Source organism: Bactrocera neohumeralis, unplaced genomic scaffold (genome assembly GCF_024586455.1).
Source record: "Bactrocera neohumeralis isolate Rockhampton unplaced genomic scaffold, APGP_CSIRO_Bneo_wtdbg2-racon-allhic-juicebox.fasta_v2 cluster11, whole genome shotgun sequence".
Lineage (NCBI taxonomy): Eukaryota > Metazoa > Arthropoda > Insecta > Diptera > Tephritidae > Bactrocera > Bactrocera neohumeralis.
In genome coordinates this window covers 2377159-2398850 of record NW_026089624.1, presented here as the reverse complement: position 1 = coordinate 2398850, position 21692 = coordinate 2377159, and the positions used below count along the sequence as shown (strand labels likewise).

General features: G+C 37.7%; 1 protein-coding gene and 1 long non-coding RNA gene across 2 annotated transcripts; both read left to right on the top strand.

Annotated features, from left to right (window-relative positions):
- Positions 1 to 6061: 6061 nt before the first annotated feature.
- Positions 6062 to 8576, top strand: LOC126765747 (signal peptidase complex subunit 3-like). The gene is made up of 3 exons (XM_050483491.1): positions 6062 to 6312; positions 6380 to 6646; positions 8284 to 8576. Exons 1-3 carry the CDS (start codon positions 6170 to 6172, stop codon positions 8411 to 8413), a joined length of 540 nt encoding a protein of 179 aa, XP_050339448.1. The 5' UTR covers positions 6062 to 6169; the 3' UTR covers positions 8414 to 8576.
- A 1112-nt stretch (positions 8577 to 9688) lies between these two features.
- LOC126765785 (uncharacterized) lies at positions 9689 to 11649 on the top strand. Its single transcript, XR_007668578.1, has 4 exons — positions 9689 to 10484; positions 10563 to 10711; positions 10879 to 11128; positions 11223 to 11649. It is a non-coding gene; the product is annotated as an uncharacterized LOC126765785 (long non-coding RNA).
- Positions 11650 to 21692: the final 10043 nt, after the last annotated feature.

Sequence of the window (21692 nt, the reverse complement as noted above, 5' to 3'; positions counted from 1 at the left end):
AGTCGGTGCGCGCAAGTTACATTCCCATACATATATAGTAAACACTTAATATTGTACTAACATAAAATTCCACATTAGTCTTAGTTGTGGAATAAGAGAGTGAGCGTATTTCGGGTATGCTAACGCCAATTCAACTAAAAACAGATATATATATACACATATATATATATCGGGTGATTTTTTAAGAGCTTGATAACTTTTTTTAAAAAAAAAACGCATAAAATTTGCAAAATCTCATCGGTTCTTTATTTGAAACGTTAGATTGGTTCATGACATTTACTTTTTGAAGATAATTTCATTTAAATGTTGACCGCGGCTGCGTCTTGGGTGGTCCATTCGGAAAGTCCAATTTTGGGCAACTTTTTCGAGCATTTCGGCCGGAATAGCCCGAATTTCTTCGGAAATGTTGTCTTCCAAAGCTGGAATAGTTGCTGGCTTATTTCTGTAGACTTTAGACTTGACGTAGCCCCACAAAAAATAGTCTAAAGGCGTTAAATCGCATGATCTTGGTGGCCAACTGCCCATGCATCCCGAAAAATGCACTGTTTGGTGTGGTTTGTACGCTGGTGGAATCATTGGACCGTATCTTTTCAAAGATGCTGTTGGACGCAACGTTACGGTGAATGGCGATCGCTATCGTTCGATGCTAACAAACTTTTTGTTGCCAAAAATGGAAGAACTGAACTTGGTTGACATGTGGTTTCAACAAGATGGCGCTACATGCCACACAGCTCGCGATTCTATGGCCATTTTGAGGGAAAACTTCGGAGAACAATTCATCTCAAGAAATGGACCCGTAAGTTGGCCACCAAGATCATGCGATTTAACGCCTTTAGACTATTTTTTGTGGGGCTACGTCAAGTCTAAAGTCTACAGAAATAAGCCAGCAACTATTCCAGCTTTGGAAGACAACATTTCCGAAGAAATTCGGGCTATTCCGGCCGAAATGCTCGAAAAAGTTGCCCAAAATTGGACTTTCCGAATGGACCACCTAAGACGCAGCCGCGGTCAACATTTAAATGAAATTATCTTCAAAAAGTAAATGTCATGAACCAATCTAACGTTTCAAATAAAGAACCGATGAGATTTTGCAAATTTTATGCGTTTTTTTTTAAAAAAAAGTTATCAAGCTCTTAAAAAATCACCCGATAGTTTTTATACACTGAACAGGGTATATTAAGTTTGTCACGAAGTTTGTAACACCCAGAAAGAATCGTCGGAGACCCTATAAATATATAAAGTATATATATAAATGATCAGTATGTCGAGCTGAATCGATTTACCTATGTCCGTCTGTCTGTCTGTCCGTCATTTGTCATTTGTCGGAGCGGCCGATATCGGACCACTATAACATATAGCTGCCATACAAACTGAACGATCGGAATCAAGTTCTTGTATGGAAAACTTTCACATTTGACAAGATATATTCACGAAATTTGGCATATATTATTTTCTGAGGCAACAATGTAATCTCCGCAGAAATTGTTCAGATCAGTTAACTATAGCATATAGCTGCCATACAAACTGAACGATCGGAATCAAGTTATTGTATGGACAACTTTCACATTTGACAAGATATATTCACGAAATTTGATATATGTCATTTTCTAAGGCAACAATGTAATCTCTAAAAAACTTGTTGAGAACGGATTACTGTAGCATATGGCTTCCATAAAAACTGAACACATAGTTACTAACAGAAATGCACCTGTGAAGGGTATTTAGCTTCGATGCAACCGATGTTAACGTTTTTTCTTGTTTTAATTTCATGTTGGATTTCCGTTGTGTTAGTCAATTTATCACCGTCCTTAAATAATAATTTATTACATCTTTTAAGCAATTTAATTATTTCTCTATTTTTTCCTCATTTAAATGATCTAGGTTTAATCTCTCCAATTTTAACTCTGCAGTTCCAAGGTTACAAATTTGATTTAAGTCATTTAGTTTATTTAAAATCGAACTTTCTTTTCGGTTTAAAGTTATTTTCCCTTTTTCTATATCTACATATGTATATACGTATTGAGAAAAGTAAGCATGTCCATGCCTATTATAAAGTCATATTTTAGTCCTCTTAATGGTGTAACTTTCCATCTTGTTCTCGCGTTACTAGGTATGTTAAAGTCTTCTGATGCTAATGTATGCACCTCATAATTTATTTTATCCTCATTTGTAATTGTACTAAATGTTAAAGGATTTTTCAATTTAATTTTTGGAAAATCGTCAATCTCGCTATTGATCAGGCTTAAACTAGCTCCTGTATCAATTAGTGCAATACAATTCTTTTTATTAATTTTAATTTTTATTTTAGGTAATGATTCTGAGGCTGGTTCATAAAAAAAAATACTATTATTAACTTCTTCTTCTCTTGCTTTATCAGTTCGTGAAAATCCTACCTGGCCTTGCCTACTCGAGTATAAGCGATCTTGGCTATACTGCGAATTAGGGTATCCTGCCAATTGAGGGCTCATTGAACTATTATTGGATATTATCTATTTCCATCGGTTCGCCTTGGTTTTGCTTAAATCGATTATTTCGACCATAATTCTGTCTATATTTTGACCAAAGTTTGGTTTATATTGATTTGGTTGATTTTGATGAAAATTTGGTCTGGGGTTCTCTACCACTTGTGGTCTTTGAAAATTACCTGAATTGGGTTTATAATTATTATTAAATCTTCCACTATTATATTGTTTAAATTGACCTGATGTGTTATGTCTAATATCATTTTCGTATATTTGATTGTATGAAGCTTGATTTTCTCTATTTCTATAATTTGTATTATGTCTTTGTCCTCGATCAGGATACCTATTACTATATTTTTTCGCTGAGCTATCTCCTTTTATTTTAAATTTCATGTATTCTGGCCTAATATTACTATCTTCAAATCTTCTACTTGCCATTATTCTTATTATTTCATTTAGGTTCCCTTCATTATAAATTTTATCTAGTAAGACTCCTTGAGTCATCTCCTTTACTGTATTTACTAACAAACTGTCCATGTTACTTAAGTCAATGTAACTGTCACCCCTATAGTACACTGTCAGTTCGTCCGACTTATATTTAATATTTTGTATTTCTCTCATAAGTTCATTAACGGAACTTACCTTAAGATTCCCAATCTTCTTATGCAGATGATGTGGCTCTACTTCGGGTCGATATCTCAGTTTTAATGTTTCCTTTATCAGCTGCCAGTTATCTGGTTGAGGTATATTGATGATTGTGGTTTTCGCCTCTCCCTGGATGGTCCTGTAGTATATTGTTCGCGTCACTTCCTTTTGTAGTTCTGTGTCGTTCGTTGTTGATAGTAGGTATTCGATGCTGCTGAAGAATGAGTTTATTGAAATATCGCCTCTCCCCGTAAATATCGACAGGTCGTTTACTGTTTTTATGAGTGCATGTCTGTTACTGTTGCTTCCTTCTGTCCGGCTTCTTAGTTCGAGGTAAGCTTGCCGCATTTGCTCCAACTGTTGCTCTCTGCGAGCAAGCTCCTCTACCAAGTTGACTGCCGCCATCTGAGTCTGATCGTTCTCCATTTGTCTCCTGTTATCGAAAGCTCGGTGCCTTGATGATTTAATTTTATTTTTAATGGTTTCGGTTACTTTACTTTAAAAACTTTAACTTTTTGGTGAATTCACGCTCTTTCTGTTTTGAAACGTGTTCACTGCAAAAAAGCTTTCACAAAAACCTTTTTTTTTTTTAACTTGTTCTGGTGAATTAACGCCTTTTAATTTTTTAAGGGCGTTTTCACTTCTGAACTTTTGGTTTAATTTTTTTCTTTTACAATTAATGTTCACTGCACCCTCGGTGGTGTCGATTATTGCGTCTATCCGGATTGTTTTATGTAGTTATTTATATTCTGGAGGGTCTGGTCAACTCCTAGTTGGCTACAGAATCGCAGAATTAGTTTTGGGATTTATAAAAAACTTTTTGATATAACGATTTCCGGAGGGAAAAAATTTTTGCTGTTTCTTGAACACGGTTCGTATCACTGAATCCTTAATACTTTCTAAGGATCCTACCGACTGCGCCAATTTTATATCACGGTCGCGTTTGAACGTTTTTAAAAAGTTAGTACCGAGTTTAACCCTAAAGAAATTAAAGCAGGAGGTTTGGATATTGGAATCAGACTGAACTTTCACTTTATTGATTATAATCATTAAAGTTACTATTGTAAGGAATTATTGCTTACAAATCATAAAAACTTATTACATATGTTTTGCAAGAAAGTAAGTGCTTGCTTATACATCATTTTAATTAAATGCTGATTAATACCATGTTCAGACCGAAAATTTGAAAGATTATATTACATTTAAGCATTTCATAACCCAACAGGGTTCTTACTGCCGTTGAAAAGATTAAAAACAGATGTTTTCGCCATTCAAAAATTTGCATCGCCTAATATTTATCAAAAGAAAACATTGTCATATAGTATTTTGTAATAAAAGCCGTATTATTTTAAATATTTTCCATATTATGGAAATAATGGACGCATATTTTCATTTGGGAAGTCGATTTTCAGCAGAAATTAGATTCATTGCTCTAATAAAAATTTGTTTGTTTATATTTTTTCCCTTTTGTAGTGTCTAAATCAGCTGTGATAATATAATAGATTTCCAATGCTACCAAGTAGATGGCGCAAAAGCAGCGTCGCACAGAGAGATTTAGCGTGGATCAGTTTCAAATCACTCCGATGAAGTGATTTTGAACTGTCATTTTTGTATGGCGAAATCTTGATAAATTTATAAGATTAGTGGGATAAACCACTTAACAGCCGAAATCGTGTGATTAAGAGTCGGTCTGAACATGGTATTAATTTCAATATTTTTAAAGAAATTAGCAATATTATTAGGAAAACGCTAGTATACCGTTCCTGGATTTCGGGAATAAAATGGGTATGGTCAGATAGAGGAAGTCCTCCCGATCAAGAATATATACAGTTATAGCAACAGGAAACTTTTAGTTTTCGAGATATTTGCGTTTAAAGTTGAAAATTACCACTCTTTGAATTACATATTTTTCGATTTAAATTTAATTCTACTCTCATATTTTTAATTTTTATGTTCACTAACACTTCATTAAATATTTTGTACACATTTTTTTACCTTATTTAGTGCAAAAATTGTTTTATATCAATATTAAACTTATTGTTTAAATCTATTTATTTGACAACAGCTAAGGGTTGCAGTCTGTTAAATAATCAGTGTTACCTTATAGACATCTTTTGTAAATGCACTAGAAGAAATAAAGAAAGAAAAAAACGGAACTTTGCAGTTGTCTATCACAAAAAAATTTTTTTATTACCCGCCAATGGGGTGTGTCAAGTTTTTTTCGCGTAAAACTCCTTTTTACGTTGGAGGCTTTCGGCCGCGCTTCAAAAAAGTAACCCTGGTTGGTCCAACAAAGGGAATTGTCTAGTGTTTTCGTGTTAAATTCCTTTTTGTTGATCTTTTTTTATATTCTATTTTGGTTAATTTGTTCAAATATATTAGTATGGTAACACTGATTATTTGACAGTTTGTAGCGCTGATATACATAATAGCTTTTGAACAATAAGTTAAATATTAAATTAAAATGTTTTTGCACTATATAATGTTAAATAAATGTGTACATACGAATTAGTGAAGTGCTAGTGGATATAAAAGTACAAAATATAAGTGTAATATTAATTTTAAATCGCAAAAATATTTAGTTTAAATAGTAAAAATTTTCGACTTTAAGCGCAAATATCTCGAAAACTATGAGTTTCAAGCAGCTATATATATTCTAGAACTGAAGAACCTCCTCTATCCGACCATATCCATATTATTCCCGAAATCCTGGGATGGTATTTTAAAGCCGACTCCTTTGTTTTGCCTTGTTGTTTTTGTAAAACACCTGGTTCTCAGCAAAGTGGTTTGAGCAAGAAGAACCTCACAAAAGAGTTGTGAGGTTTTCCCAGAAGAGGGCTGTTATTCTCAAAACTAGGTCTTCTTAACTTTTTAAGTTTGAATGAGGGGTCGGCTTTAGTATAAATGAGCATCGCTCTGTACTGTATTAATTCCATTATCAATCTCTGCACCGCATTTAACTTGCATTTGACAAACGGTGACCATTTCTACGTGTCAAGAAGTTTTGTCGGTATACGTGTAGTTAGCTTAATAAATTTGTTATTTTATAAAATTAAAACAAAATGCATACCGTTTTAACGCGCGGAAATGCCACTGTGGCATATTCGTTAAGTGTTCTCGCCTGCTTAACTTTTTGTTGTTTTCTTTCGACAGTCTTTCTCGACAGTAGGACTACTGCACACGTAAGCACTGTAAAGGTGTTGGTGTAAGTAGATTTGTGTATTTATGCCGAAATCGAATTCATATATTTTCGATTTGTACATACATTTTAGGAAAAACGTTCCTGACTATGGCGCCTCCCGTGAGAAACATGATTTGGGTTTTCTTACCTTCGATTTGGAGACGAATTTGACAAGCCTCTTCAATTGGAATGTTAAACAATTGTTCCTTTACCTGACCGCTGAATATAAAACTCCAGACAGTGTGCTAAATCTAGTTGTGTTGTGGGACAAAATAATATTACGCGGAGAAAATTCTGCATTAGATTTTAAGAATATGAATACAAAGTATTACTTCTGGGATGACGGCAATGGTTTAAAGTAAGTAAATTCTGGGTGAATTTTAGAATAACATTAAATAGTTTTGACCAGCGTTTGAAAAGCTACGCTATTCCCGTAGCATTTCATTATGCTATTGCTACCGGTCTCACTTTGTCGGGAGCCGGGCACGATTCCGATTACTTTGGCGGTCGGGTAAAAAACACGAATTTCGGTATAAATGAGGTATGTACGGATAGGGGAGCTTCTTCTTCTTCAGAGGAGGAAAATGCAAAAATAATGTTGCTAACACTTTAATTTTTAAATTATTCCCCGTTCAAAAATTTGTATTAAGAACACTTGGTATTTCACAACGTTTCACAAAATTTTTTTCACATTTTTCACTTTGTATATTTAAATATGCACTCTAAACATTGAAGTAAGTTCATAATTCACTTTTATTTTGTTATATTTTAGCTAAATTTATTAATTTAAAAATCACTTATCAACGACGCGTGTGAAAATGTGAGATTTTTTACAATTATGAGGAAAACGAGCATTGCCACATCGATAACAAACCATATGTAGAATTTTCAACGATTTTTCTTTGTTTGTATTTTCGCGTGATCCTTTTTTCTATATTAACTATAATTGAGTTGTGTACACATTTATGTATGTATATGTATAATATGTGATTTATATTTAATACACATAAATAAGTAAAACTGTATGATAATATTATAAAATTTATATCATATCGGGGTGTCTGAAGTACTTTTGCGTAGTATTTCTTTCTGTGTTGAATAGTACTACGTTCTGTGAAGAGAAATTTCAGCGAATTTGTTTGTTATCATATGGCAGTGCTCCATTTCCTCAAAATTTTTAGCTCATAAATGATGCTCACTACGTGAGTAAAAAGTTATTTTTAAAATATAAATTTTTTACTTATAAAACCTACAAAAAGAGTAAATTGTGAATTTGTTTAAATGTTTACAGTTTATTTAAATGAATTTGAAGTGAAAAATGTGCATGAAGGGTGTTAACTGTAGTGAAATAGCTTGTTGAAAAGTTCGAAAATTTGGGAATTTTTGAACTTTTAAATCGAATATCTCGTAAACTAAGCGTTTGCGGTACCTATACCCCTTATTTTTTTAATGAGGAGGACTTCCTCTTTCCAACGGTACCTTCAGATCGCGGCGCCAAAGAAATCGGAATTGTGCCGGTATGTATGTACCAGAGCAGAGCTCGGAGTTTTTTTTAGGTAAAAAACTATAGCTGTAGCAATAGCCAAAAATGAAGTGCTGTGCTCTGCTCTGTCGTAGCGGTAGCAAAAAATTGGGATCGATAGTAGAGCAGAGCTAATTAAAATTTTCATGTGCTACAGCTCTCGCATGCTTAGCATCTGTAGCAGAGCAGAGCACATACTTTTACATTGTTATGCTATGGCTCACGACAAAGTGAGAGCAGTAGCAATAGCAGTGCAATAATTCTAGAAATTTTGCTGATACGGAGTAGTAAATGAAAACCCTGGTTAGAGGATATAAAAGTTAAAAATATGTGAGTAAAATTCATTATAAATCAAAGAAACACACTTTCAATGGTTTAATTTCTGAACATTTTTTTGCAAATATCTCAAAAACTATAAGTAAGCGGCAATATATAATTTATTTGGACCTATATACTGTTATTTTTCTTTGTAGGAACAACAAAAATGTTTCGCTATATCTGTCGTGGAATATCATACCAAATGCAGGCTTGTTGCCAACAATCAGATCAGTCGGATCTCACACATTCAAATTCCCTGCTGAATATTCAATTGCCTCGGTGTAAGAGATACTAAACTACACCTTTAATTTGTAATTAAAAAGAATAACTAAAACAAACAAATTATATTTATATATTTCAAAATAACTTGAATTTAAAAGTGTATTTACTTTGTATTTTGGGTCCTAAATATATTTAAATAAACAAAAAAATGTTTGTTTGATCATAAGACACATAGTCAAATTCGTGATGCTTTGTGATTTGGCATACCTTGAAGTGTTTTATTTTACTGAAAATGAGTTTACATTCACCATTCTCGCTGCTATTCAGCAGAAATGAGCACGTTCAATGGCAGAAATGTATGTAAAACGACTGAATTCATGCGAGAATGAATAAAGAGAAATGCTTTGAAGAAAAATATACAAAGTCACACAGAGAATGTAAAAAAGCATTCTCTGAGTCACATATGCGTGATTATTTTGTATCATATGAACCATTTTTTCCGAAAAATGGTAAAAATTTTAAATTTTTTGCAAAATCGGGAAAAATTAATTAAAAAATAATTTTAAAATAAGCAAAAATTATATTAATTTCGACTATTATTGCTCATATAAACAGATCTTGGGTCATTCTTTTCATTTCTTCAAAAAAATTGATGACCTTCATATAAGTACATATGCGTATTCCCATTATTCCCTTATCATATCTACATTTGTGCCAATAGAATTTTTATGGCGTATATTATACATATGTATATATATTATTTGTTTGGCACATGTGTCTGTATGTTTACGAAAGCAAATACGAGCCACATATGTACAAACATTCATAAGGGAATAACAAGTGCCACACGCATCTTTTCGCATCTCCGTTGTCACGGCCAACCAAGGCCGAAGCGTTGACAAAGTGTCACAACATTGTGTTGCTGGTAGAAAATCCAAGCTGTGCCGAAAAAAATAAACGAATCGCCGCCGATTGTCACCGCTTCCCTTGCTGCTTAACAGCTTCGCCTAAAAACTAGCGTAAATACATACATACATATAGTTACACATTCAGCCACCACATCTAGCATCATACTTAACACACTACCAATGATCGGCACAATATCACCAACAACAACAGCAAACGCAATTCAGCCAATGTTTCAAACAACAAGTACTGGGCATTAGAGTTATTATACATACATACTTACGTATAACATAATTCGACACCAAATTTATAAACAAATGCACATAGTATTATAATTCGATACTAAATTGATAGGAGACGTACATACATACTTACATACATAACGTGTTAGAAACCAGACATTGAATTTCAACATCTAATACCATGGTCAGACCAAAAATTTAAAAGATTAGATTATATTTAAGCATTTCATAACCCAACAGTGTTCTCACTGCCGTTAGAAAGATCAAAAAACAGCTGTTATTGTCATTCAAGAATTCACATCGCTTAATATTTATCAAAAGAAAAGATTGTCATATGGTATTTTGAAATAAAAAGACGGCTTTTTTTTAATATTTTCCATATAATAGAAATAATGGATGCATTTTTTCATTTGTTAAGTCGATTTTCAGATGAAATTAGATTCATTGCTTAAAAAAAAATTTGTTTGTTTACATTTTTTTCCCTTTGTAGTGTCTAAATCAGCTGTGATAATGTAACAGATTTCCAGTGCTGACAAGTAGATTGCGTAAAATCAGAGTCGCACAGAGAGATTTAGCGTGGATCAGTTTCAAATCATTTCAATGAAGTGATTTGGAATTGTCATTTTTGTATGGCGAAATCTTGATAAATTTTTAAGATTAGTGGGATAATCCATTCAACAGCCGAAATCGTGTGATTAAGTGTCGGTCTGAACATGGTATGAGGGAATAACCTCATAACTTAATAGTTTATACAGATACTTGGAAATATTGTTAACAAAGTGATTTTGTTTTGTATTTTTTAAGTTGATTTTTACAATAGCAAAGAATATGGTATCATATTACAATTTTACTGATTTCCGGTTGTGCTATTTATTTCATTAAGAAATCCAGCATATTTATCAGTTTTACTGTTTGTTGCTGGCTTATTTATACATATATGTAACTCGCGTGATGCCGTGACAACTGAAAACGGGTTTCATTTATATGTATGTATATAGATTACGTTTTTTGACTATGTTATGAAAATTTATTATTTGTTATCGACATATTTATTTTCATTCAAGTGTAAAAACATCTCTGAATAATAAAATGTAACAGATTATGTGACTGTCACTTACAGAATAGCAAAATCGTCTCAAGTCTCAAAAATTGTCTCTAACTTAAAATTTCAAATTAAGAGACTTGAGACTGTATCACAGTACAGAATCGCATGGTAAGTATGTGAATATAAGTGTGTGTTGTTTGAAATTGGACTGCGCAGTCCAATATAATACACGAAAATTAACACATATTTATATTATGCGTTTAATGCCTGCACAATCCAATATATGTAATATGTGAAAACAAATGTTTGATAATAATATTTATCTTTTCTTTCAGATATTATTATCATTTTTATTTAAATAATCTTTTCTTTCAAATGCTATTAATATTTTTAATTCGGTGTACATGTTCGGGTTATTTTTTTGTATTGCTAGATGCGAGTAAAAAAAGTTATCTCATTTATTAATTTACTTCAATGAGTGCGAATGAGAAAACATAATTGTCAATAGTGCCAAAAGAAAATCCCAAAAAGGGTAATAAAAAACGATTGAAAGACGCATGTCATTTGCGCTCGTACAACCAGAAGGTAATTGAATGCATTTTATGACGGTGTTGGACCGACCTATTATGATGATTTTTTTTTTATAATTTGCAAATAATTACTTCATTTATTTTTATAGCATTGGAAATCAGAACAGAATTGGAAATAGCAGCAGCAGCAATATTATCAGAAGCAGTAAATATAAATTGTTAAGTAATAGCGGGATTCTGTAACAGTCTCTAGTCTCTATTTTGAGGTAAAGTCTCAGTTTGTGTCTAGTTACTATTCATTAAATAGTCTCTAGAGTTAGTCTCTAAATATTGCCTCAAATTTGAGGCCTGATAGTTAGCAGGTCAGAAAACTAAAAAGAACTCTTGTCTACCATTTTGAATATACTGAATAGAGATCATCACAGATATTAATCGGTTGTCGTTTTTTTATATTTTGTAAGCAACTCAAACACGAAAAGGTTAAAAATAAATCAATTTTACATAAATTTCCTAAATACTATGAAACAAAGTCAACATATATTTTTATTTTTATTGATACTTATGTTTTTTGACTGTGTTATAGAAAATGTAATATTTGTTATCGACATATTTGTTTTCATTCAAATGTAAAAAAATCTCTGAATATTGAAATGTAATAGATTTTGTGACTGTCACTTATAGAATAGCAAAATCGTCTCAAGTCTCAAAAATTGTCTCTAACTTAAAATCTCAAGTTTAGAGACTTGATACTGTATCACAGTACAGAATCGCACGGTAAGTATGTAAGTGCATGTTGTTTGAAATTGGATAATACGCGAAAATAAATACATATTTATTTTATGCGTTTAAGGCGGCCTGCACAATCCAATATATGTAATATGTGAAAACAAATGTTTGATAGTAATATTTGCCTTTTCTTTCAGATATTATTATTATTTTTATTTAATTAATCTTTTCTTTCAAATGCTATTAATATTTTTAATTTATTTATTCTTTCTTTTCAGATTTTATCACTATTTTTATTTAATTAATGTTTTCTTTACGAAATCTATTTGTTTAAATTAGTTATGCATCCTCCCCCTCTACCCCGTAAAACTGGTGCATCATAAATGGGATGTAGTGCAGGTCGCCTCCACGCTGGTGCATCTTGGGTAACACTAAATGGCCTGCGGCCTTCACGGCCTTACAACTCCTAGACGACTTTTTGGCATTGAACTGGTTTTTAGAGTTGGAAAACTTATTTAGATCTGGTAGAACCCTGGGCTAGTGGTGGCGGCATTCTGGCACCTGAATATGATGGGGTGACACTCATCAGAAATGGCTGTTGGGCTAATGTCGCAACTGCCTCCGTCCCGTTAAAACCCTGGCAGGCTCAGAGTACGCTCCCACACACCCCCACACGGTGGCATATCTCGGTTACCTGACCAGCATGCTAATACGCTGGAGTGGGCTAAGAAGGGGCTGAGTGAGAGCGCGACTGATAGTGCACGACTTGAAACGAAGGGACCTGAACCAGCGGTTAAGCGGCAAAGATCGCATGAGGGAGAAATCTCCCTTGGTAAGAAACCGCGAACGGTAAAAGCGCCAACTTTTAGCGAAATCGCTAAAAGCGCTGGTGCAAGAGTACTTGGTGTACTCGACCGCAGCAGGGAGGACGGTGCCATCTCCCACCAAGAGTGGAAGAGAGTAGAGGGCGGCTATCTCTTCAGTCTTCCTCAAAGTGGTTAAGGGAACCCCGGGGCCACCCCCAAATTGTGTAGGTACCGGTTGGCACCATGGGCTGCACAAGCTGAAAAGGTGTGCCGATGAAAGATCGGCCATCTTATATAAAGAGGCAGTCTCTCAGGTGGGGAGGTTTGGAAGGGAGCCATACTGGAAGCCGTAGACAAAGCGGATCTTTCTCTTCGCTTTAGGGCTCGCGTCTGGCTACCGGCTGAACCTTCCACTGCAAATGAGATTGAGAAAATCCTCAAGTAGTGCAACCCCTCACTTCCCACGCATGACTGGAGGGTTATAAGGCTGAAGAGAACTGATGAACCATATGGGAAGGCGCTGATAATTCTTAACGCGGAGTCCATCGGTCCTTTCGTCAAAACCAAGGGAGCCATTAGCTATGGGTTCGAATGCTATGGGTAGTGCTGCTCCCAACGGATACCAGGGCTGATGGCACCCAAGCTGCAGATGCGGGGGGAGAAGGCAGACGGCGTTAGCGATGGTCAAACGACCATGGAAACATGGAAAACGACCTAAACCTTTCGGACGTGGCGAGTTATGGAGGCGGTTCGTCGATTGGCGACTCCGTCTTCAGCCTCGAACAACTGTTTGAGGAGGTGAGGGTCGATCACGACATGAAGGATGAAATTCCTTCACATTAACCTCCAACACGCAAAGGCGGTCTCCGCCAATCTACTGCTTCGTCTGGAGCAAGACGAAGCCGTCGTCGTCCTGATCCAGGAACCGTTGCTGACTGGTAACGGGATTTCTGGTTAGAGAACGAAGAGCCATAAGCTGCTGGCGACAAGGATGCAGGTAGAAATAGAGCCTGTATGTTGGTCAGAAATGAATTAACGGTATTTCTTTTACCTAATTTTAGCAACGCTGACATAATGACAGCAAAACTGGAGTACGATACCGGCAATGTCTGGCTTATCTCTGCGTATATGGCTCACGACGATGAGGTGGAGCCGCCTCCCGTATTGCTCAGGAGGTCCTTAGCTGAAGCGTCCCGGGATGACGCCGACGTCATCATCGGTTCGGACGCCAACTCGCGACACTCGATCTGGGGCAGCTCGGATATAAATAATAGAGGTGAGTCGCTTTTTGGTTTTTTTTGTAAGCGAAAATCTTCGCATCTGTAATAGGGGAAATTCTCCAACTTTTGTAACCGCATGCAGAGAGGGGGTTCTCGACCTCACCCTAGCCTCTCATGTGATTGCCCCGCTGATCTCAAACTGGAGGGTCGAAGTCTTTAGCTCGGCGTGCAATACTGCACTAGAGAGCTGCTGTGCACTGAAAACACCGAAGGGCAGAGGGAAACCTAGATGGTGGACTGTGGAGCTCTCGGAAATTAGGGCGTCTTGCAGACGCTTATTTAACAGGGCCCGTAGGAGTAAGATATCTGACGACTGGGCGTTGTATAAAACAAGACTTTAGATATACAAGTCCGAGATAAGAAAGGCTAAGAGGATCTCGTGGAAGACCTTCTGCGAAAAAGTGGAGGGCTGTCACGAGTCCTCTAGATTCAGGCGTATTCTCGCTAAACACCCAGTGCCTCTGGGTTATCTCAGGGATGTAAATGGGAAGTGGGCCCTGAGTAGTGAAGATACACTCCAGATGCTGCTTGATACTCACTTTCCTAGCAGCTCGTCCTCTGCAGATGTATCTCTCGGAGTGTTGACTGCACAGCCTTTGCCGACCTTCTGGGTGAGTGACACTTGACATGGGCGATTAATTCGTTCAAACCGTTCAAGTCCCCGGGACCGGACGGCATCATACCAGCGCAGCTGCAGCAGGCTGTTAAGGTGTCATGCAGCTGGTTGCTACCGATCTATGCGAACTGCATCAGATTAGGATACATCCCAGGGGCCTGGAGACGGGTCAAAGTTACGTTCATCCCGAAGGCTGGCATGGGCTCCCACATCACGGCCAAGGATTTCAGACCCATCAGCCTATCCTCTTTTTTGCTTAATACTTTGGAGAGACTGATGGACTGGTATTTAAGGAGGCGCATTCCGAGAGGCTATCTATCAGGAGCGCAACATGCGTATCGTCAAGGCAGGTCGGTGGACACTGCCCTGCACACTATCGTGTCGTGGCTGGAGGAAGCCATTGAGGATAAAGATTTCGCTGTTGGGACTTTCCTTGATATTGAGGAAGCTTTCAACAATGTCTTGCCGGAGGCAGTCAAAACTGCTCTAGACGGTCCTGGGGTTGAATCGAACCTCAATCACCTCATTTTCAGTCTTCTGTGCGACAGAGTGATCGAAACAGAATGGAGACGTGCGTGCGCTCGGCGGAATGTGAACAGGGGAACCCCTCAGGGCGGAGTTCTTTCTCCTCTTTTATGGATCCTGGTCGTTAACGACCTTCTCAAAAAACTAGAGGATCTTGACTGTCGGGTGATTGCCTATGCAGACGATGTAGCACTTATGGTCAAAGGAAAGTTCCTTGGCACCGTGTACGAGTTGGCGCAGGGATGTCTCAGCGTTGTAACAAAATGGGCGGTCGGAAGTGGACTCGCCATTAACCCAAATAAAGCAGAAATCATTTTATTCAGCAGAAAATATAAGATTCCGGTGGCACCGTTGCCGCAAGTGGGAGGTATTCGCCTGCAACCGGCGAACTCAGTGAAGTATTTAGGGCTTATCCAGGATAGGAAGCTTTCATGGAAGCCGAACATCGAGCAGAGAGCCAAAAAGGCATCGGCTTCCCTATACTGCTGTAGAGGAGTTATATGCAAAAGGTAGGGCCTCTCACCGAAGGTGGTCCTCTGACTCTATGACATCATAGAGTGGAGGGCTTAACAGAAGACCACACTTGCTAAGAAACTCGAAAGCGTTCAACGGGCTGCGCTCATCAGCATGTGCGGTGCATTAAGGTCCACCCCAACCATGACACTTAATGCAATTCTAAACATAACGCCCGTGGACATTGCCGGAAGGTGTATGGAAGCAAAAGTGGCTATTAGGCTCAGGGAATCTGGGTTCCTAAAAGAGCGTGTCTCTGCACACTCAGATATCCTTACAAGCTTTGACTGCATACCGGATCATCTGCATCAGGGAGTCGCCATATCAAACTCCAGCGGTTCCTCCTCTGCCCATATACCGAAGAGGGAGTTATGGATGGGAAGAAGCCGTTGGAGGAGAGGGGCAGTAAGCTTCTTTATAAATGGATCAAAGCTTGGGGGGAAGGTTGGTGGAGGGAAGCTACATATCAGGGAAGTGACCATTCACTCAGATAGTAGAGCGGCGATACTAGCCCTGAACTCATTCACAGTGCGTTCAGGGCTGGTTGAGGAGTGTCTAGCGTCACTGTCCCTGACGGCGAACGTGTTTATTATAAGACTTGTATGGGTGCCGGGCCACAGCGGAATAGCAGGTAACTGCAAAGCTGATGAGCTAGCAAGGAAAGGCACCCTAGAATCGCTATTGGTAGAATGGGTTCGGGTCGGTGCTCCTGTGTCCTCTTGTGTTCTACTACTGGATAGTGGGGCAACGCGGATGCTTGGTCAACGCTGGGCCAGCATTGGTACTTGCGCGGTCGCAAAAGCATTCAGGCCCAAGATAGATCGTAGGGGATCTAGCGATCTCTTTGCCCTCAGTAAGGCTAGCCTCTCTTTAGTAGTGGGGCTCTAAACGAGCCACTGCCCTATTGGCATAAATGCTGTAAGACTGGGAATCTTACCGGATGCCGTATGCAGAAGATGCGGCAGAAACTAGCCAGCACTTCCTTCTTGACTGTCCTGCACTTGGGAGGTCAAGACTTAGATACTTGGGGGCCTATACCTTCGAACATCCTACCGAGCTGGAGGGTGTAGATATTAAGCGCCTTTGCAAATTTGTATTATCTACTAAGCGTTTTGCCGATCTGTAAGTCCGAACACGGGAGTTCTATTCCTATCACAAAGGACTACATCTATTAGTCCACGTGCGATCTCTGACCAGCCAACCTAACAAACAGCGAAATTCACCACAGGGCAGCACTACAACACAAGTCACCACATCTGTACACCAACCCATTCAAAAAAAGGATGGCCAACAGGATAGAAGACACACTTCGTTACACACAATTTTTCAACACACGTCCCGCGCGCTACAGTAAGCTTTTCGACAACAGCCAACTGGCGCGCTATCTATATACGCTCGTATAAGTTGGTTACCCAATTAATTCAAACATTTCATTTTAATAAACTAACATTTGTAAAAATATAAAGACTTTCTTAATAAATTATATTGTATATTATACTATACAAGTGTTCCCGGCACTTTTATTTCGAATGTGCGTAACAAATAGAGATACATACATATGTATCTTCTTCTTAATTAGCGTAGACACCGCTTACGCGATTATAGCCGAGTTAACAACAGCGCGCCAGTCGTTTCTTCTTTTCGCTACGTGGCGCCAATTGGATATTCCAAGCGAAGCCAGGTCTTTCTTCACCTCTTTGACCTCGGACCTTTTTTGTAGCAAATAAAATTTCCCACAAAATTTTCATGAACATTTTTCTGTTGCTCTTGTCATTTACGAGATAAATACAAAACAATGCGAATTTAATGGAAAAATCTGGTTTAGAGCCCTGTACTACCTCGCCGAGTTAAGGCTTTGTTGCACTGGGCACTTTTGTAGAGTGAACACTTCCGAGATATATGCGTCTAAAGTCAAAACGATGCCATAAAACACCTTTGATCTGTAGGAGTTTAAGTGTATTTGTAATAAAAAAATTGTCCACAGCTTGCGACGCAACCGTGCGTAGGACAGCACACCACAACAACCAAGGCCAGCGCATTGGCGGAATGAAGAAATAGCTGGTCAAAAAACTCTGCAACTCAGCTAGACGCCGCCTACAACGTAATCAGAGTGAATAAAATGAAAGTCTTAGGAAAGTATTTAAAAGTCAAAAGAAGCTTCTGAAGTCAGCCATTGGCCGCAGTAAAAGGAAGAAGAATCTGTATGTCAAAACTCAAAAATAAGGCACAACAAACCAAAAGCGCATCCTTTAAGAGAAATGTTGTCGAAACTTTGTTTCCAAAACACGACATTATTTTTTATGCTAAGCCTCTAACCGAAGTCGTACAGCCACCACTGCTAGTTAGTGAAGAAGAAATATTATCCATAGCCGGAAAAATTGAAAGCAGAAAAGCGCCTGGATAAGATGGCATCCCAAACAGAGCCCTTAAAGAAGCCATGACTCTGAGACCAAAATTATTCGTAAAAATGTACAACGCATGCTTAAAAGAAGGAATATTTTCCAACCCATGGAAAGTCCAGCGATTGGTTCTACTTCCAAAACCAAAAAAACCTCCAGGGGAACCATCATTTCGACCTCTGTGCATGCGCTGATCACCCTGAATGTGAATAATGCCTGTAACTCAGCAAAGTGAGCAAACATAATCAAGGCTCTATATGCCATACGTGCTCCTCAATATCTAATGGAAATTGTCATAAGTTATTTTGAAAACAGGCGACTATTATTCGATACAGATGAAGGCACTAAGAGCTACTCAATTTCGAGTGGAGTACCGCAAGGCTCGGTACCAAGCCCCCTTCTATGCAACAAATGAAAGAATTTCTTACCACCCAATATGAAATTGCGATAAGGGTAGAGGAAAAAATTATTAAAACATTAAACAAGACCAAAATAGAAGCTTCAATAGACCCTAAGCTACAACAATATATCGTTCACATCCGAACTGAAAAAACAAACGTCATGCGAACTATGTAAAAGAGGGCAGAGGCTTATATCTTGAGAGAAGTTTAAAAACTTAAAAGTTAACGAACAAAATAATTTGTCAGGTCAAACCGACTTTGCACGAATTGCCTGTCATATGCGCACACATATAAAAATTGCAAAAGAAATCTATTGTCGCAAAAGACATCATTCAATGCTTCATTATAGCTTATATCTCACCTCACCCCAAACAAGCGCTTATAAAAAAAAACACGGGTTCAACTTCAAAAGCAAATACAGAAAACCAAAATACTAAAAATTGCCAAGAGACGCCATGCTGCTCAAAAGCACAAAAAATTTCAATGACTACACAGCGAAACTCAACCAATTTCAGAACCCATTACCACCATAACAACTCAAGTTGAGGAAACGAATGCCTCAATTCACAATTGAAGAAATTTTGAGAGATGAGAAAATTCCCTCCCTATCAGTATTGTGAAGCCTCTTCTAGAGCCACAATTACTCGACCAAATAATGGCCGGTACGTCGTACGACTACCACTAGAGCCACAAAAAGTATCCAATACCCTACATATTGGTAGAAAATATAAACTCAGAATTCAGTCTAACAATATTAAAAACTCAAATATATGCTACTTTTCGAACCCGCAGGATGGCTTTCGCCAATAATGAAAAGAACACAATCCTGAACAAATCCTTAAGCGGTGGCCGGCTACTACATTTTTGCCAAATTAATGCACAGACGCTTAAATATTACATATAATAAAATTGTTCATCATAGACTAGTGCCTAATAATTTTCAAATAATAAAAAATAATTTTATTTATACTCAAAATTAAGGTTAAGGGTACACCATATTCCCAATGCGATACTGTGACGCACCTAGACTTACCAAATGCAAAGGTGCATAAGCGCACCTCATAAGGGTAGTTGGTGGTAATCTGTTCTAAACCTTAAATATTCCACTTTAAAAAAGTAGCTGGAAACCACCACAATACAATTCGAAATGAAGCCGTTCGTAATTCACGGCCACTCTCTGACAAGTTCCCTCTAAAATGGCAGCCTTAACCCCAGAGCTAAAGGGCACTCATTCTGACCATACCTGAGTCAGACATGGAGTTTCTGTCCTTAATAAGCCGATCATAAAAAACTCAACAATTGCCAATAATACAGAAAAGGCAAATAATAAATAATCCACTTAATAAAACGATAAAAGAAAAAATCGCAAATACCCGCAATATAAAGTTGCTTCTCTTAAGCACCTACCCGCTTATTAAAATGCATATTCAAGTAACTATATGTGGTATGTTTTAAACCAAAATCTGTTTCCTACACACACGGATAAGTATGAGTATATTACAACTCCATCAAGAAATACTTCTGCTGTCAGAACGTATTCCGCGCTTTGGCTACTCCACCAGTACTACGCCGAAATACATACTTATACGTATAATACTAGGCAAAATATTCGCCTAGGGGGCCCAGAATGTTTAAATGAGTTAATCATCCTCTCCATCTACCCGGTAAAACTGGCGCATCCTAATAAAACAGCGCAATTCACCACAGGGTGGCACTACAACACAGCTCACCACATTTGTACACCAACCCATTCAACAAAAAGGATGGACAACAGGAAAGCAGACACACTTCGTTACACACAATTCGAACAACACATTCGTTTGATACACGTTCCGTTTACAACACCCGTCCGGCGCGCTACAATAAGCTTTTAGACAACAGCGATCTGGCGCGCTGTCTATATACGCTCGTTTAACCCAAATCACCCTGGGGTTGCCATATGGCAACGCGCGATAGTCTTGCTTAATATGTCCACAAAATTCCAAAGAATGCAGTAACCGTTATCTATTAGCACGTGATCGCGCTTTCGGCAGCATTCATTTGCCCATCAGTTATATTTGGTTCGTGGTCGTGAGTGCATTGCAAAATGTATACAAAATGTGGAGTGGGGAAAAACGTGAAATGAAAAAGTAAGTATATCTAAGATATCGAAGAATCGCGCGGTCGGGTTATGATAGTTATGTTTTTGTGTAGTGACTGGAATATAAAATAACTCTCAATGGTTTTTTTCTAAAAAAAAATATATTTGAATGCGTTTTTTTTGCATTTTTCTATGCATGTGTCCATATGGCAACGCCAGGCAGGTTAGGCCACTGGTATATCTAACGTTGCAAGAAGCTTTGGATTTTTTAGAGGAATTGTGTTCTGATGATGAAAACGATGTTCCTACTAATATCCAGGCACTCTACATTGAGCCACCTTATCAGGATGGGAATGTAAGTGGGGAAGATGATGGCGAGGATGAAGGTGGAGTTCCGGACAATGTATGCCAAATACTGGAGTACCACTTCCACCAGCTAACAAAGACAGCAAATATACTTGGCAAACCGCTAATTCATTACCAGTCCTTCCCATATTCCTTGAAACAAATTTCGAAGATTGTCGGGATCTTAGACCTCATCAACTTTTTGAGAAATTTTTCAGCGATGACTTGCTTGAACATATGTATATGCAAATGTTCGAATTTGTACGCTACTCATCATCAGAAACGATACGAAGAACTTACTACTTAGATGGTAATGACGATGTAATCTCTGTTTTGATTTTATGATATTTATATTTAACACCAAATTTTTCAGAGTTACGTGTGTTCATCGCAATTTTGATAGTAACTGGCTACACTTCTACAGGAGCCTTTCGAGACATGTGTAGCTGCGATGATGACGTTCAAAACGTTATGGTCTTCAATGCTATGCGAAGGAACCGCTTTGAGGAAATCAACTATGTGCTGCACTTCGAGTCCGCATTGCACCAACCGCCGCTAGTTCTGATAGGTTTGACACTCTTTGGAAACTACGCCCACTGACTGACCATATAAAGGCCAAAATGACTGAAAACTTTCACCCAGAACAAAATCTCTCATATGACGAAAGTATGATTGCATATTTTGGTCGCCATGGATGTAAACAGTTCATAAAAAGAAAACCAATTCGTTTCGGATACCAAGCTTCGTCTCTTTGCACTCCTAGAGGATATATGATCAATTCTGAAATATACTAAGGTAAGAATCCGAGGGTGAATCCTAAATATAATGAACGCTTTGGCACTTGCGCAGCTCCACTCTTGTGTATGATTGACGAACTTTCGGAAGAGGTGCAAGAACTTCCGTTATCCTTTTACTTTGACAATTTTTC

What these genes read in the sequence shown, in the direction of transcription:
- LOC126765747 (XM_050483491.1), top strand. Translation starts at nt 6,170, where the DNA reads ATGCATACCGTTTTAACGCGCGGAAATGCCACTGTGGCATATTCGTTA. An exon ending in AGCACTGTAAAGGTGTTGGT is followed by an intron (nt 6,313 to 6,379) that starts GTAAGTAGATTT and finishes CATACATTTTAG; the next exon opens with GAAAAACGTTCCTGACTATG. An exon ending in GATGACGGCAATGGTTTAAA is followed by an intron (nt 6,647 to 8,283) that starts GTAAGTAAATTC and finishes TTTTCTTTGTAG; the next exon opens with GAACAACAAAAATGTTTCGC.